Below are 15484 nucleotides of genomic sequence, written 5' to 3' on the forward strand. Positions count from 1 at the left end.
GTGACCCATTTCTTTTCTCTTCGTTGGTTTTGGGTTTCTCTGTATAGGCCTGGCTGTCCTGGAACTCACTGTGTACATCAGGCTAGCCTCAAACTTAAGAGATCCACTTGTCACTGTCTCCCAAATGCTGGGATTAAAAGCATGTGCCACGGCCACTAGTGACCCATTTCTGACACACGAGGAGAGGCAAGTGACTGCGTGACTTGGAATCTTGGTCATAAGGAAACAAGCATTGCTTTCTTCCCGGTCGCTTATTTGGGAAAGTCAGGTTCCACACTGCCATGCCATCAAGAGCCACGAACACATCCAACATGTGGAGGACTGCCCGTCAACACCCACACGAGCTCACCTATAGCAGGCCCTCCAGCCTAGTCAAGCTCTGATGACTTCACCCTTCTGTACCCCAAGTCAAAACACCCAGCCCACCTACTCCTGGCTTTGACTCTCAGAAACTGTGTGGTGATAAGGAATAACATGCCAGGGACTTGGGAGCAACGTTAAAGCGAGGGTCCAAGGGGCACACCAATCACAAAATGCTCAAGTATTATATAAAAGTTTATAATTCATAATAAAATGTTCCACGTTAATCTGTGCATTATGAGTAAAGTACAGAAAGAGGAATGGGGGCTGGAGGGACAGTTGGGCAGTTAGGTACAGCGGATGCTCTTACAGAGGACTCTAGCTCAGTTCCCAGCACCTACCTTACAGCCATCTCTCTTGCCTCCATGGGCATCAGCCATTCACATGGTAAACATACATACACATGAGCACTCACACATAGAAACAGATAAGTTTATTTAAAATTAAAGGAAAATGTCCGTCTTACAGGGACAATAAAGTCAGCAGCTGATACTGAGACAACCTGAACCAAATCTCATTGGCATTAAAAGCTTTTATTGGGAATATCATCCACAATCTATACAAGTTATGTACAAGGCATGAAAATGGAAAACAGCACAAAATACAATTGAGGTATAAGCTAAGAGCACAGTATGTCATGTTTCAATAAATATAATCCAAAATTTGTAAACTAAGTAACCAGATAGATGAATATTTTTTTTTAGTAAAACCATATAAAATATTTATTTCACGTGAGGTAGAGGACAGTTTTGTGTGTCATATAATGCAACCAACCACAGCAATTTTAATCATAAAACTATACACATTGGCAAAATTACCAGTTGAATTATGCTCAATAGTCAATTTGCTTCAGTAGTTGCAGAAGGGACCTTTCACTTACTGCCTTCACAGGTTGGAAACTGAGGAATAACTGAGGACTGTTACGCTGCCTTCAAACTACCAAGAGAAGGACTCCAGCAGAAGCTAATGGCAACTACGTTTATCACAAACTCTAACAACGCAAACCATGACTTAGGTTTAGCAATTACTTTAGTAGGGTGTTTGCATGAGAAGTACTTTAAGTGTGCTGTGCTTTCTGTTTTTTCAAAGTGAGGTATCTATATTGAAGAAAAAATCTTATAAATTTCTTTTATACTAAACTAACTTTAAACACTATTTTGTTTTCTGGGCTTAATTTTAAAATGTTTTATATTTGATCACTTCCTAATTCCAAAACAGTAACACTATATATGACATTTAATTCTATTTCTAAACAGGCTTCAAATTGTATTATGTATTTTTAAAAGCCATTTAAGTGGGAAGATTAAAAAAGACTGTCCTTTTAAACAAGATACAATACAAAATACCCATATATGTTTTTCTCCCAATAGTGGAAATGCTTAAGTATCTTACACTAGAAAAAGAAAAAATTAAGTTCTGTTTAAATATCTCAGTTCCACAAGGATAATATATAATGCAGCAGTTCCTATCACATATTGCTGATTGCTTCCATGAAACCACTAACAAGTAGACCCAAGAGCAGGAGCAGATGTACAGGAAGAACACTTTGTCATCAGTTTGTAATGTCCTGCCCTAAGGATTAAACACACAATGGACAAATAAAAACTACCATTCTTCCCTACTCACTCAAGCACAGCATACCGAATGCACCTTCCAGAAGCGGATCGAAGCCCTTCGGAACCAGCTCTGCAGCTGCTGTCAGGGAAATACCTCGGGCACATCTCCTACTACTTGTGTTCCCTTTTCATTTTGCTTTTCTGCAAACAAGCCACAGACACATGAAGAGACCGGCTGTTCCGATGTGACTTTCAAAGGGCACAGGAGCACAAACAAAGTGATACTCCCTGTTCATCCACTCCAGTCTGCCTGGGAATTCACTATGTACAAATGAGTTTTTTCATTATGCCTTCCCACCCCTGTACAAAAGATTTTACATATAAACAGGTTATATATTAAATGTTATAAAATTAGCTCAAGAAGCATAAAACATCCTTATCCTCAAAAACACAAGAAATTCAAGCGAAAGAATATATTTCAAAAATATTAAAGCCCAAGCCAAACCTAAGTTGTTGGTCAAATCTTTTCATGTTCAAAGTCTTGGTTGTGATTGGCAGGTAGTTAAGGGTCTCCTTGACAGCAGCAGGAGCTCCCAAACTTGGACCACAGAGAGAAATTATCACCACCACAGCAAGCATCACTCATCTCTCAGTATAAAAGCTAACACGGTCTTTCCTCCACTTTAGTGAACGCTACAGTCCACTCCTAAACACAGCTTTTCAGAGTAAATGGTCTCATTTTCTCCTAACAGAATATGAAGTCTGAGGAAAAATCTGCTTGCCTAGTGAACCTGGCACAACACACAAGACCTAACGCCAAAGCAAACTTTAAGATAGCAACCAGCACACAAAATGAACATGCATAAAATAAGTTTCACATGGAAATTTAAGCAGCAGTCACTTTGGGAGTATTACAGAATTTCAATTTTGTTTTTAAGCTAATGGTGCATTGTAACTTAAAGTTACTTTCAACAGTAGTAGGTATAATATTTACAGTTGATTACAAATTATTTTTAAGGAAGTTCAGACAGAAAACTATGGCACATCCTTTCATCTTCTGGAAAGTAAAGACTATGCTATATAATGTCATGAGGCAAGTTTCACTGAAAGACTAGAAGAATTACATTTGCTATAGTAGCACATAAGAGGAACAGTCTTGAGTCAGAAAAATAAAGGTGTAAGTCTCCCTCCCACATAGCCAAGCTGCACTAAAACTAACTGATAACTAAGCTAAAGCTATTTTACAAATGTCTGCTTTTTCTTTCTCCATACCTAAATAAAATGACATACACGGGCCCTGTGCGATTCAACATCTGCTTCTCCTCAAGGAGGTTACAAAGTCAACACAGTAGATTAGAAAGCTCACATGATGGAGTAAGTCCACATTTAGGTCACAATATATTTAGAAAGCAAACTCCTTTTTGGAAAGTAGAAAAGCTGCTTGTAGGTGTATCATGAAACAAAATATGACCACAGGCAGGCACGTGCTAACCAGGGCTCTGACGTCCCACACCACTAGGGTAGTGACAGCCTTAACTCTAAGCTACTCCTGAGCACAGACGTCAAGTCTCTTCACGCAGTGACACGAGACAGCTTGGGAAACAGGACCCCGATGGTGCGGACGCTGCCTTCAGGAAACTCCCTCTAAACCACCGCGGCAGGTGTGGAGGCCCGCACCTGTGAACCCAACACTCGGGAGGCAGAGGCAGGAGGAGCCCTGCGATGTGGAGGGGAAGCATAAACAAAAAGAAAAAACACAATGCTCGCTGAGAATTTCCTCTAGTAAATTTCAAGCCAAGCATCAACTAATGTGAAACTTGCTGGTAAAAATGTCAGACTTTAATGTGCAAAAAAATAAAAACAAAGTGCAGAGACTGCCCTTCCCCAGATCATGGAATTCATTTGTCATCTAAAAATTATCTAAAATTCCTGCTAGTAGCAGATAACTTCAATTGTGGATTGTTAACCTATCAGATATTATTAGCTGACTGTAAATTCCTGATTTTAAGATTAAAGAGTCATAATGGTCCATTCGTGCAAGTTTTAACATTTAAACATACAAAAGTCCAAAATAAACTTCAAGATATTTAATATTTTATAATTTAAAAGAAAAAATTCATTATATAAATCTCAGTAAGACCTTTATAAGACTACATATAAAAACTATACAAGAGGATTATGAATTACATAGGAACCAATGTACATCAGTGGAATCCATTTTCCTCGTGAAGATGAGTATTTTCACACCGCTATTAATAAACGTTCAGAAATCGTTTTAATTCTCTGAAGTCACACACACATATCTAGATATAGCCACTCTTAAACTGAAAGACAGATGACAACTGCTTCTTGTGTGCAGCATCAGGCACAGCAAAGCATGCCCCCTCACCAATGGATGGCAGGGTGGTGGTACTCTCATTCTATCAGTAAAATTCCTCTTAGGAGGAAACTCATTCCACAACCTAAACAAAATAAAAAGACTTGGTATATAAAAACGAGGAGATTCAGCCTGGCGATGGCAGCGCACACCTTTAGTCCCAGCACTTAAGAGGCAGAGGCAGGCAGATCTCTGAGTTCAAAGCCAGCCTCATCTACAGAGTGAGTTCTAGGACAGCCAGTACTACACAGAGAAACCCTGTCTTAAAAAACCTAAAAAAAAAAAAGATTCTGTAATAAGATATTCTGTAATGAGAAGGAAGATACAGAGTTGAGTAGCTCTATATCACAAACATCACCACCGTTATCTAAAAATCGAGCCTGAAATACGCACAACAGAACTGACACAGCTATTTTCCACCACATATGCAGCTTTGAAAAGCATGTAACTGTTAGGCTTGCCTTAGAAAGACAGGCAGACCGTCTACAGCTGGAATTACACAGGCTATCATTACCAAGCTGACTGGAAAAGAACAAAGAAGCATACATTTTCATTCATTTGGAAAACAGAAAAATTATGTACTAATATAGAATCTCTTCACTTTGCTGCCCTACAAATGAACAGAGTATCTAGTTATCTTCATGCAGATAAAGTAAGATGACAGAATTCAATGTCCAAAGCAAGCGACAGACACAAAGCCCTGTCACCAAACGCAGACACGTCTCTCCTCCGGCTCCTACTCCTTGGTGGTCTTGGCTGACTTCACCATCTGTGCCTTCAGCTCCTTTATCATCAGCTCTAACTTCTGCCTCGCCTCCCGCTCCTGTCTCAGTTCATCCTGGAGCTCTTGCCGGTCCGCTTCAGCATGGTCCAGTCTCTGCCTCAGTTCTGCCAACTGTAGGATTTAAAGACTGTTAGTTTTCCATCACTTTGGTTTTCCCATTTCATCATCTTACCATGGTTACAAAACAAACTGCCTTCGCTTTTTACAAAATGAACTGTTTTCATACATATCTCAGGACACCTAGTACTTCTGACATCCAACATGCTAGGGAACTGTAGGAATAGGAGTCTCAAGAGGAATGAGTGCGCAGCACACTCTCACAGAGGCTTACAGCGTCACCCCGACCCTCTCCACAGCTGCTATGTCAATGTGCTCATCTTCATATTTGTGATCGTAGTAACAGAGTTACTCATGCTTGCTAATTGGAATAAAAGCTCATCTTACTATATCAAAATAACAAAAAACTATATTCTATTTATTTGTTTATTCATTTATGTGGTGCTAGAGATTGAACCCAGGGTCCCATGAATGTTGAGCAGGTGTTTAATACTCATCTATATCCCTAGCCCAAAAAGATGCAAAACTTTATACAGACAGTACTAGACATCAGTAATTGAAATAACCAAATTACAGCATCCCAATTAAAACTGAAAATAATCAAGGTTCAGAAATCTTACTGGAGGCAGGTGTGGTGCTACACATCGTAAATCCCAGCATTTGGGAGGCAGGCAGATCTCTGTGAGTTAGAGGCAATACTACAAATCGATACCCTCTCCCCACACCCCCACCAAAAAAGGGGAGGGGAGAGAAAGAGAAGGAGGTAGGGAGGAATGAAGGGTGGGAGAGAGAAACAGAACTATCTTAGTGGAGATATACAGCTGTGCTTAAACCAGTTTCCCCTTCTGAAGGCCAGCCTGGCTTGGCAAAAGGCATTCCTTGGCAGCAAGCACCCACGCCACGCTCACAGACTGGCCCGCCCACACTCTCACCTGTGCCGCGTACTCAGCCTCTTTGTCTTTCTCTAAGGTGGAGTCACAGGTGCACTTCTGCTTCATCACCTGCTCCAGCTTCTTCTCTAAGTCTCTCTGTTCAGTGTAGAATTCCTCCATCCGCTGAGCATGCTCATTCTGCAGAGACTCGAGTTCTTTCTGGAGACTCTGCTGCTCCTCAGTGAGCTCCTTCATCACCTTTGAGCTGCTCAACATGTCCACTTCCTGTAACATAGAGCCACAGTTCTTTATTTCCATCCCCTTAGGAAAAAGTAAGTCACAAGGTATCTAAAGCTCAGCTATGGTAGCATGTGTATATAGAAGTGACTGATGTCAAGAACTGCTTCTTAGTATAAAACTGAACCACCCTGAGTCCACTGCGGTATCTCGTTCTGACTTTGTTATCATGAAAAGCTATTGTAACAATGACTATTTCTTAAGGCAACTTACCATCTGAAGCTGTTGCTTCTTCTGCAGAATTGAATTCAGCTTCTCCTGCTGTGTTACATAGGTTCTCATCACTTCTTCCATGATCTGCCCCTTGTCATCCTCACAAGTACCATCTCTGACCAGAAACGGGGAGACAGCTTCAGCAGCACGCCTGCTGATGCCTCTCACTAAGCCGCAAACAGGAGACTCAGACTTCTTTTTACTCATAGAGCTATTTGAGATCAGTGGATCTTTGGAAAGAAATAGAAGAAGAAAAAAGGATTAATACCAACGGTAAAAAGTCACTGGAACAATCCCTAAGTGACTCATTTATCAATCAACTCAGAAGCAAAACAACACTTCGGGAAGAGATTAACAGAGGCGGTGCCACTGCAGTGACGATCACAGAGAAGCTGACACACCAAGACAGAAGTCCACGCTCACGGACTACAGACTTAACCTGCTCAGTGTAATCCACATCAAAACCCCAGCGCCTATTCTCGCAGAAACCAACTAGCTCATTCGAAGATTCATACTGAAATGTGAGAAATTCAAGGTTTGCTCAAACAATCTAGAAAAACAGTCATCAACTTGGAGGACTCATGAGCCCCAGCCTCAACTCTGCCTACAAGCTACAGGGCTCACAATGTGTGGCTGGCACAGTGCCTGCCACCGAAGTGAACACCTGAGTTTGAGGCCCCAGCACCCTCGTAAAGCTAGCTGTGTGCAGGGGCACACGTTTGTAACCTCAGCCTTCCTAAGGCAAAAAGGCAGATGCAGAGGAGTCCAGAAGCTCAAGAGACAAACCTCAAGAGCGTCTCAAGGTGGGAGGTGAAGACCCACTCACAAAGCAGTCCTCTAACCTCCACATGCCCCCCCCCACAAATGTATACATGTACATGTACACAACCACACACTGTACATACATACACAATCAAAACTCTGGTGCTGACATAAGACTAGACATTAAATCAGCAAAAAGGAATTCAGAGTCCAAGTGCTCACTTCAACAGCATACATGCTGAAGGCGGAAGGATTCAGAATTAGACATGGCCTCTGAGCAGGGATGACATGCAAACCTGTGAGGCAGTCCCTACGGTTAGTGCAGAGTATAACGACATGGATGTATGAAAACAAAATGGAGCCTAGACTTCTGTATGGTAACTAAAAAGCTAACGAAAAAATTCAGAATCCAAGCCAGGAATTAGGTAAGTGACATACACCTGTGATCCAAACACACGGGAGGTTGATGTTGGTCACAAGCTCAAGACCAGGCTGGGCTACCAGTGAGGATCTTGTTTCAAAAACTCAATTCTCCAGAACTCAAGAGTCCAGAAATAAACCCATACTTTTATCAATTGCCATTACTATTGTTCCAAGACAATTCAATCAGGAAAGAACAATCTTTTTGACCAAAACAGCAATACTAACATGTAAAGAAAGAAACAAAAAGAGAACTGGGACTCCCCCAGTATATAAATATTAATTCAAGGTCAGGTGGTGGTGGCACATGCCTTTAATCCCAGCACTTGGGAGACAGAGGCAGGCAGATCTCTGAGTTCAAGGCCAGCCTGGTCTACAGAGTGAGTTCCACAATAGCCAACGCTACAGAAAAATCCTGTCTCGAACCTCCCCCGCCCCCAAAACGGTATAACTATTAACTCAAAATGACCTAAATATTAGATCAAGGAATTCATTGTAAGAGCTGAAACCATTAAGTATAAATCTTCCTGGCCTTGGACTAGACAATGCTTTCTTAGGCATGACACCTGAGGTAAGAAGGCAAATTAAACAAACTGAACTGTGTAAAATTGCAACCTCTTTTGATCTAAAATGTCCAGAATAAGCACATCCACTAGACCAAACAAGGAGCCAAAGGGAAAGGAGAATGGGGTGACTGCCAGAGGGTGCCAGGGACTCAAATGGAGGCCATGAAAACGCTCTGGAATCAGACAGTTGTGACGCTTTCCACAACATTATTATACTTAAGACAGATGAATCACACACTTTTAAGTTCTATGGTATGTCAAAGGTACCTCACGGTTTTTCAGAGTTAGTTTTTATATGCACGTGTGTTTTGCCTGCACGTATGTCTGTATATCCTGTGTATGTATGTATGGTTCCTGTAGCAGAGATTAAACCCCCTGGAACTAGAGTTACAGGTAAGTTGTGAGCCACCTTGTTGGTGCTGAGAATCAAACCCAGGTCTTCACTTAGAGCAACAAATGCTCTTAATTGCTGAGCCAACTAATTAATAGGAAACCAAACAATGCAAATGTAATGATACGCGAATTATCACCCCCAGTTCAATTCAGAGGAAACGGAGTCACAGCATAAAGAGCTGGAATACAGGAGGCTGAGGACTTCACCTGCAAGGCCCTGAGCAAAGCCACAGGTTCAATGGGACCGATGGGCAGCAGCAGACACGCGCACAGCTCTCCAGTGGCCCAGGGCATTTTTAAAGGCACAGGACACACACAGGTTTTCTGTGTGATACCAGCCAGCACCTGCGCCACTGCCGTCTGTCTGCCTTGCTTTACTGTGTCAGCAGCCCCAGCCTGCACCTCTTGAACCACGGGTTCAATGTCAAATACTTAACATCAGGTAAACGGCATCTCAGGTCACACAAAGTCGGAAAACAAGACAAGGAACTGCTGAAGAACTCTACCAACAAGAGCACGGAGCAAGTGACAGTCATCTGCACTGAAGCCATGCACTTCCTCTTTCCCCAGCCTCCACAGGCTGCCTCATTCTAGAAAGCTCACCACTGAGGTGTGAAGAAATCACCCTGAGTTTTCCAAGTTAGAACTGTTTTAAAGTAAAAGCTGTGATTATATGGGGGAGGGGGGGGATTACCTTAAATAGAAAAGGCTTTTAAAATACTGATTAAACGTGTTTTTTAACTAGCTGATTTTAAAGATAGAACTTCTAAATACTTACCTAAACGAGTGTATAAGTCTCTACTTGTTTTCAAATCCATTTTCTCCTGTTCCTCAAGTGAGACGTCTGGGTAAGAAGACACTGTTTTTTGATGTTTACTACTACCATGAGGCTTTTCTGACTGTTTGGAGAGGAACTTACTTGTCTCTGTCTTGGTAACCTCTTTAGACTGGGATACAGCAGATGTGAGTGAGACATTCGGTGCAACCACTTTATCACACATGTACAAGTAGTAGCTGAAAACGGAGAGGAAAAACCAAACACACATTACATATCACGCTTAAGCATAAATTACGATGTGGCATCTTTCTATAAACCCAATTCTATGCTACTAAACAATCAATGTAATCTTTTCTGAAGTCACAGAAAAGAGTTCTTAGAAAAAAAGTCAGTACTTAAATTCAGGACAGCAGCCGGGTGGTGGTGGCGCACACCTTTAATCCCAGCACTTGGGAGGCAGAGCCAGGCAGATCTTTGTGAGTTCAAGGCCAGCTTGGGCTATCAAGTAAGTTCCAGGAAAGGTGCAAAGCTACACAGAGAAACCCTGTCTGGGGGGGGAGGGGGGGATTAAGGCCAGCAAAATTCTGAGGGATCTTCGTTTTTTTTTTTGAGAGTAATTTCAAAACACTAAAAAAATACTGAAGAAAAAAAAGTGAGTCTCTTCCTCTTCCCTCAAAAGCACCTCAGAACTGAAACCATGAAAACACCAGCTATGGTCCCTCACATTTATAATCCCAAGACCTGGGAGCTGAAACAGGAGGGCTGCCATGAGTTAAAGTTAGCCTGGGCAACACAGTGATTTCCCAGGCATGCTTCCCCAGGCTGTACAGTGAGATCCTGTCTCAAGATGCAAATAACTATAGGCATGAAGTTCTTCAGGGAGCCTCTCAACAGCTCCGCTTCAGTGAGGCTTGCTGCTGGGAGCGAAGAGGATGTAGGCTACTCTGGGCACCTATTTTCTTACCCACAGGTAAGCAGTGTTTGACAGTGAGGCTGAATCAATGAGGTAATCCCAGGGACCTTCTTATCCACCTCACAGAGAGAAGACATTCTTGAACTATTGCCCAGCAACCAGGCAATGCTTCCATCAAAACCTGTCTTAGTTAGGGTTTCTATTACTGCAATGGCACACCACAATCAAAAGCAAGTTGGGGAGGAAAGGGTCTATTTGGCTAAAGGAAATCAGGACAGGAACCTGAGGCAGCAGCTGATACACAGCCCATAGAGAGGTGCTGCTTACTGGCTTGCTCCTCCTCATGGCTTGCTCAGCCTGCGTTCTTACAGATCCCAGGACCACCAGCCCAGGGATGGCACCACCCACCATGGGCTGGGCCCTCCTCCATAAATCACTAATTAAGAAAATGCCTTACAGCTGAATCTCATGGCGGCATTTCCTCAACTGAGGCTCCTTCCTCTCTGATGACTCTAGCTTATGTCAAGTCGACACACCACCAGCCAGTACAAAACCCATAGAGCAAGCTCTTAAAATTCTTAATAAAACAGCAATGTTAAACTATACAAAATTAAAACTCAAAGTACTGACTTTTCTCAAAGTTGACATAAAATTACTCAGTAGGTTATCTGCAAGCCTTACATAATAAATTTGAGATATTTACATAGTTTAATCTATAATCTAAGTGACCTTCCATGAAAAGATATGGCCATTTAACTAACCCTGGCCTACACTTTAACCTCCTTTGACATCTCCCTTTCTTTGTGCAGGATACCTACATTACCACTCTTCATCTCTGCTCCTGAGTACTCAGTATTCTGCTTTCCAATCAAACACACAGAACCTCTCAAGGGTTTTACAGTGTACCCTGAAGACTGTATGGAAACTCTATGGTGGTAATTGTGTGCATGTGTGAATTATAAAGCTAAGACTAACAGCTGGGATACACTTTTATTGAAATATAAACACTGGATAGTTAAGGATGTGGTTATTATAAAATCTCCCAAGTTTCAAAACCATTTGTTTTTAAAATTATCAAAGTATGGCCAGGTGCAGGGGTGAACACCTCTAATCTCAACACTCAGGAGGCAGAGGCAGGTAGACTTCCGTGAGTTCAAGGCCAGCCTGGACTACCTAAGGAGGACAGCCAGGGCTATCTAATGAGAACCTGTTCCAAACAAAAAAACAAAGTAACACACTCTTGAAGAGTCAGTTTACTTCTTAAAGGTAAATAAAAGTAATTGATTCAAAGTAGAAATTTTATATTTCTAGAAAAACAAACACTTAATAAAGATTATTGCAAATATTCAATACAATTTATAGTTCATTTCATTTTAGACTCTTTGATTTTTTTCTAACAAAATAGCTAAACAAGTTCCCTATGATTAAAAACAAGCAAAAAGTGTGTTCAATCCTAATGTACTTGTCTAAAACAATTCTGAATCTTCAAAGGTAATTAATTAATAAGGAAACCTAAAGGTAAGTGATTTAAGTTTTAATCCCCAGAATTGTACCTAACAGATAGCTGTTAATAAATGAATCTCAAACAAGCAAACAAACAAATGAAAACTCACTTACCTGGGGTGTAAAAATGAATGTGTCTGAGATACATGGTCACCTTCCTGTTTTATAACCGGGTACCAGGATGGTAATTCCATTCCTGATGGTGTGTCTGTCTGTAGGAGTACATGGAAAGGAAAGTTACTGAGGGGAAAGATGATTTTGTCTAGTGTGGCCCTGGCCATGATAGAAAAGCATGCCGACCACTGGGCTTCACAGCCATCCCCTGAAGCTAATCTTATGCCCACTTGGCAGGGCCATTGACCAAGTATCATATTTTTAAGACTTATCTCCACTAAGTGCTCTACCACAGGGCTATGTCTCATCCTTGAAGCTCAGTGACTGCTACTACCTGGTCCCAAGTTTGAATATGCACATTCAAACGACATGGCTTAACAGGAACCATTTCATCCTTGGGGAATTGCTTTCAGATAACAAAACAGGACCCTGAAAACACCCAGCACTGAGGAACTCTCACTCTCACCCTTGCACAGCACTGTCCAGAGTTTTAACTAGACCCTATTCTACAGCAGTGAGTACTCTGGCCAATTCAGCCTAAAACTACTGTGCTTGCTAGTAAGAATCAGTAAACCATATTCCTCATATTAAAAGCTTTTTAAAAGCACCTATATATAAAGGAACAGGGGGATGATAACAGGTGATTTCATAAATATTACTGGCTGAAAATGTTACACACTCTGCTTAATTCTAATAAATGTCCCCCTCCATTAAGAATGATCATTATCCCCACTCACACTTTCAAACAACTTTAAAAGAATGAATTATCTATGGTTCCAGCATCTTCCTTATTTTGGCTTGCTTTGTATTTTACCCTCCTCACCTATTCCATTTCAGTCATTACCCTGCTCTTGTGGGAAAACAGAAAGCAAGGGTCCCTGACAGAAAAGGGAAAGAGGAGCTGAAAGGTGCCAGACTGAGGCAGATGCCAGACAGGATGCTGACAGATCCAAGAAAGTGAGTTAAAGGAAGGCCAGCCTAACAGGACAGCTGGAGACTTCCCTGAACTCTTGCCTGAGAGGCTCCGACCCCATCTGCAATTCAGAAGTACATGGAGAACGTCAGTGAAAACACAGGATCGTGGCTGTAGCTCAGTGGAGAGGACTTGCCTGGCACACGCAAGACTCCGAGTTCAGTTTCCAGTACCACACATAAAAAAGTCCCTCACCCAAGCAAGGGATGGTCGCCAACACTAGGAACGGGGAAGCTGGTTTATATGTCCCAGTATTTTAGGTTAGAAAAGAACACAAAGGAAAGATATGCAGTTCTTATTAAAAGTCAAATCAACTCCGAATGGTCCGGGGGCTGGAGTGGGAGACATCTTGCTAATGGAGAAAACCAATGTAAATGAAGAAACTCTGATAGACCAGACAAGCAGCCCAGTGACCAAAACAAAAAAAGGCAAAAACAGAAGGGCTAATTCCTAGAATAAGCATTGGTTACACAACTTCAGAATCAGAAATGACTTTAATGCCAATAAAAAAGTTTTTGAGGGGCTGGAGAGATGGCTCAGAAGTTAAGAGCACTGGCTGCTCTTCCAGAGGACCCGGGTTCAATTCCCAGCACCCACCTGGCAGCTCACAACTGTCTATGACTCCAAGATCCAACACCCTCACGCATACATACATACATACATACATACATACATACATACATACAGATAAAACACCAATAAAATAAAAATAATTTTTAAAAAAAGTTTTTGAAAAAGAAAAACAAAAAGCAAGGCTGGGTGAGACGGCTCAGTGCGTTAAAAGACTTGGCACTAAGCCTGAGATGCTGAGTTCAACCTCTGGAACCGGTACAGTGAAAGAAGAGAACTGACCCCCACACACATGACATGGTACATGATCTCCCCCAAATAAATAAATACTACTTTCAAAATTCAGGAAAGTAAAAAATGAAAACATCGGGGCTGGAGTGATGGCTCAGTGGTTAAGAGCACCAACTGCTCTACCAGAGGACCTGGGTTCAATTCCCAGCACCCACATGGCAGCTAACAACTGTAACTCTAAGATCTGACACCCTCACACAGACATACATGCATACACCAATGCACATAAAGATAAATTATTTTTAAAAAAAAATGAAAACATGGTCATTTGTATTGCTGAGAGATCTGTATGTTTTCTAACAATTATTGGATGAGTAATTTGAAATACAAATAAGTACAAAATTATAGGGGTAAAGAATATTTATAAATTAATCTTTATTTTTTTACATGTGTATAAATATTTTGCTTGCATGTATGTCTGTGGATCATGTGCATGCACTATCTGTGGAAGCTAGAAGAGGGCTTGAGATACCCTGGAATTAGAGTTACAGATGGTTGTAAGCCACCTTGTGGGTGGTGGGAATCAAACCCAGGTCCTCTAGAAAAGCAACCAATTAACTGTTGAGCCATCACAAGAAAAGAATACTTTAAAGGGGTTAAGAGTTAGTTATCCATTGAAGACTTCTATGTGAATAGACAGTTTTTTTTTTCTGAAAACTTTACAAAGTTGGTAAAATGGTCATAAGATTCAAATAAACATCACAATTCAGAATCTGGGCAGACTCAACCACTTATTTACAAAGTAAACCAATCAATTGTTTGCAGTTTCTCAGCCTACAGCAGATTAGGAGAACTCACTTCTGGCAACAAATACTAAATGAGAAATGTCCACAGACAGCTGACAAGCTGAGAGAAAAGAGAATTTCAAAATATAAACATGAAAATTGCTATAGAGCAAGACAATCTGAGGGTGTTAGCATAGATCAGGGCAAGCCATTCACTACAGTTCGGTTGTGTATGACTCACACAGTACTTTAACTTACTATGGTTAACTGGTACTTAAGTCTTGAATTCAGATGACATCATCAAATTATATTCTGTATACTACTTAGATCTAAACTTTTTAAAATACTTCCATTCATCTTATATCATTTTTAGGGACCTGAAGCATGGCTCAGCTGTTAAGAGTACTGGATGCTCTTGCAGACAACCTAGGTTCACCCCAACACCAAAACAGAGGCTCACAACCATCTGTGACTCCAGTTCTAGGGGATCCAGCACCCTCTTCTGATCTCCAAGGGTTCCAAGCACGTATGTAGTGAACTTACATCTATACATGCAAACAAAATATTCATATGCAGAAAAAAATAAACCTTAAAAGTTAAAAAGACCCAAATGGCACATTTATTTCCAAAACTTTTATATTTTTTTAAATCGTGATTCTCAAAAGAGCAGCTTAACAGACAAAACACTTGGCACTGCAGCTCCATTTGATAAGAGGTGTTGACGAGCATCAAAAATTAACAAACCACAGGAATCTAAGACAGCGTGAATTAAATTAAATGTTTTGGTTAAACTCATTTTTAAAAAAATCTCTTTAATTGGTCTGATATATTAAACAATTCTAGATATGCTGCCCACTAAATCATTTTCAGACTTATTTTTAAAAGTTAAAAATCACTCAAGTGAACCACATATTAAAAAGGTTTTCCTAATCCAGATACTGGAATCTGAATCTTCAGAAT

The 15484-nt window shown here is 41.0% G+C and overlaps 1 protein-coding gene across 3 annotated transcripts in view; it reads right to left on the minus strand.

Moving 5' to 3' along the window:
- Nucleotides 1-874: 874 nt before the first annotated feature.
- Nucleotides 875-15484, minus strand: part of Skil (SKI like proto-oncogene) — a 30190-nt gene continuing 15580 nt past the window's right edge. For 2 of the 3 annotated variants that reach the window (XM_052730554.1, XM_052730553.1), the window contains exons 3-7: nt 11966-12063; nt 9436-9671; nt 6517-6746; nt 6067-6291; nt 875-5188 (exon numbers count right to left, since the gene is read on the minus strand). In XM_052730554.1, the coding sequence (XP_052586514.1) occupies nt 5030-5188; nt 6067-6291; nt 6517-6746; nt 9436-9671; nt 11966-12063 (948 nt within the window). In that variant the 3' untranslated portion in view covers nt 875-5029. The remainder of the gene's footprint in view (nt 5189-6066; nt 6292-6516; nt 6747-9435; nt 9672-11965; nt 12064-15484) is intronic. The other variant, XM_052730555.1, reaches the window with a different exon arrangement.

The sequence above is a fragment of the Peromyscus californicus genome, unplaced genomic scaffold (genome assembly GCF_007827085.1).
Source record: "Peromyscus californicus insignis strain IS unplaced genomic scaffold, ASM782708v3 Scaffold_9__1_contigs__length_137607984, whole genome shotgun sequence".
Lineage (NCBI taxonomy): Eukaryota > Metazoa > Chordata > Mammalia > Rodentia > Cricetidae > Peromyscus > Peromyscus californicus.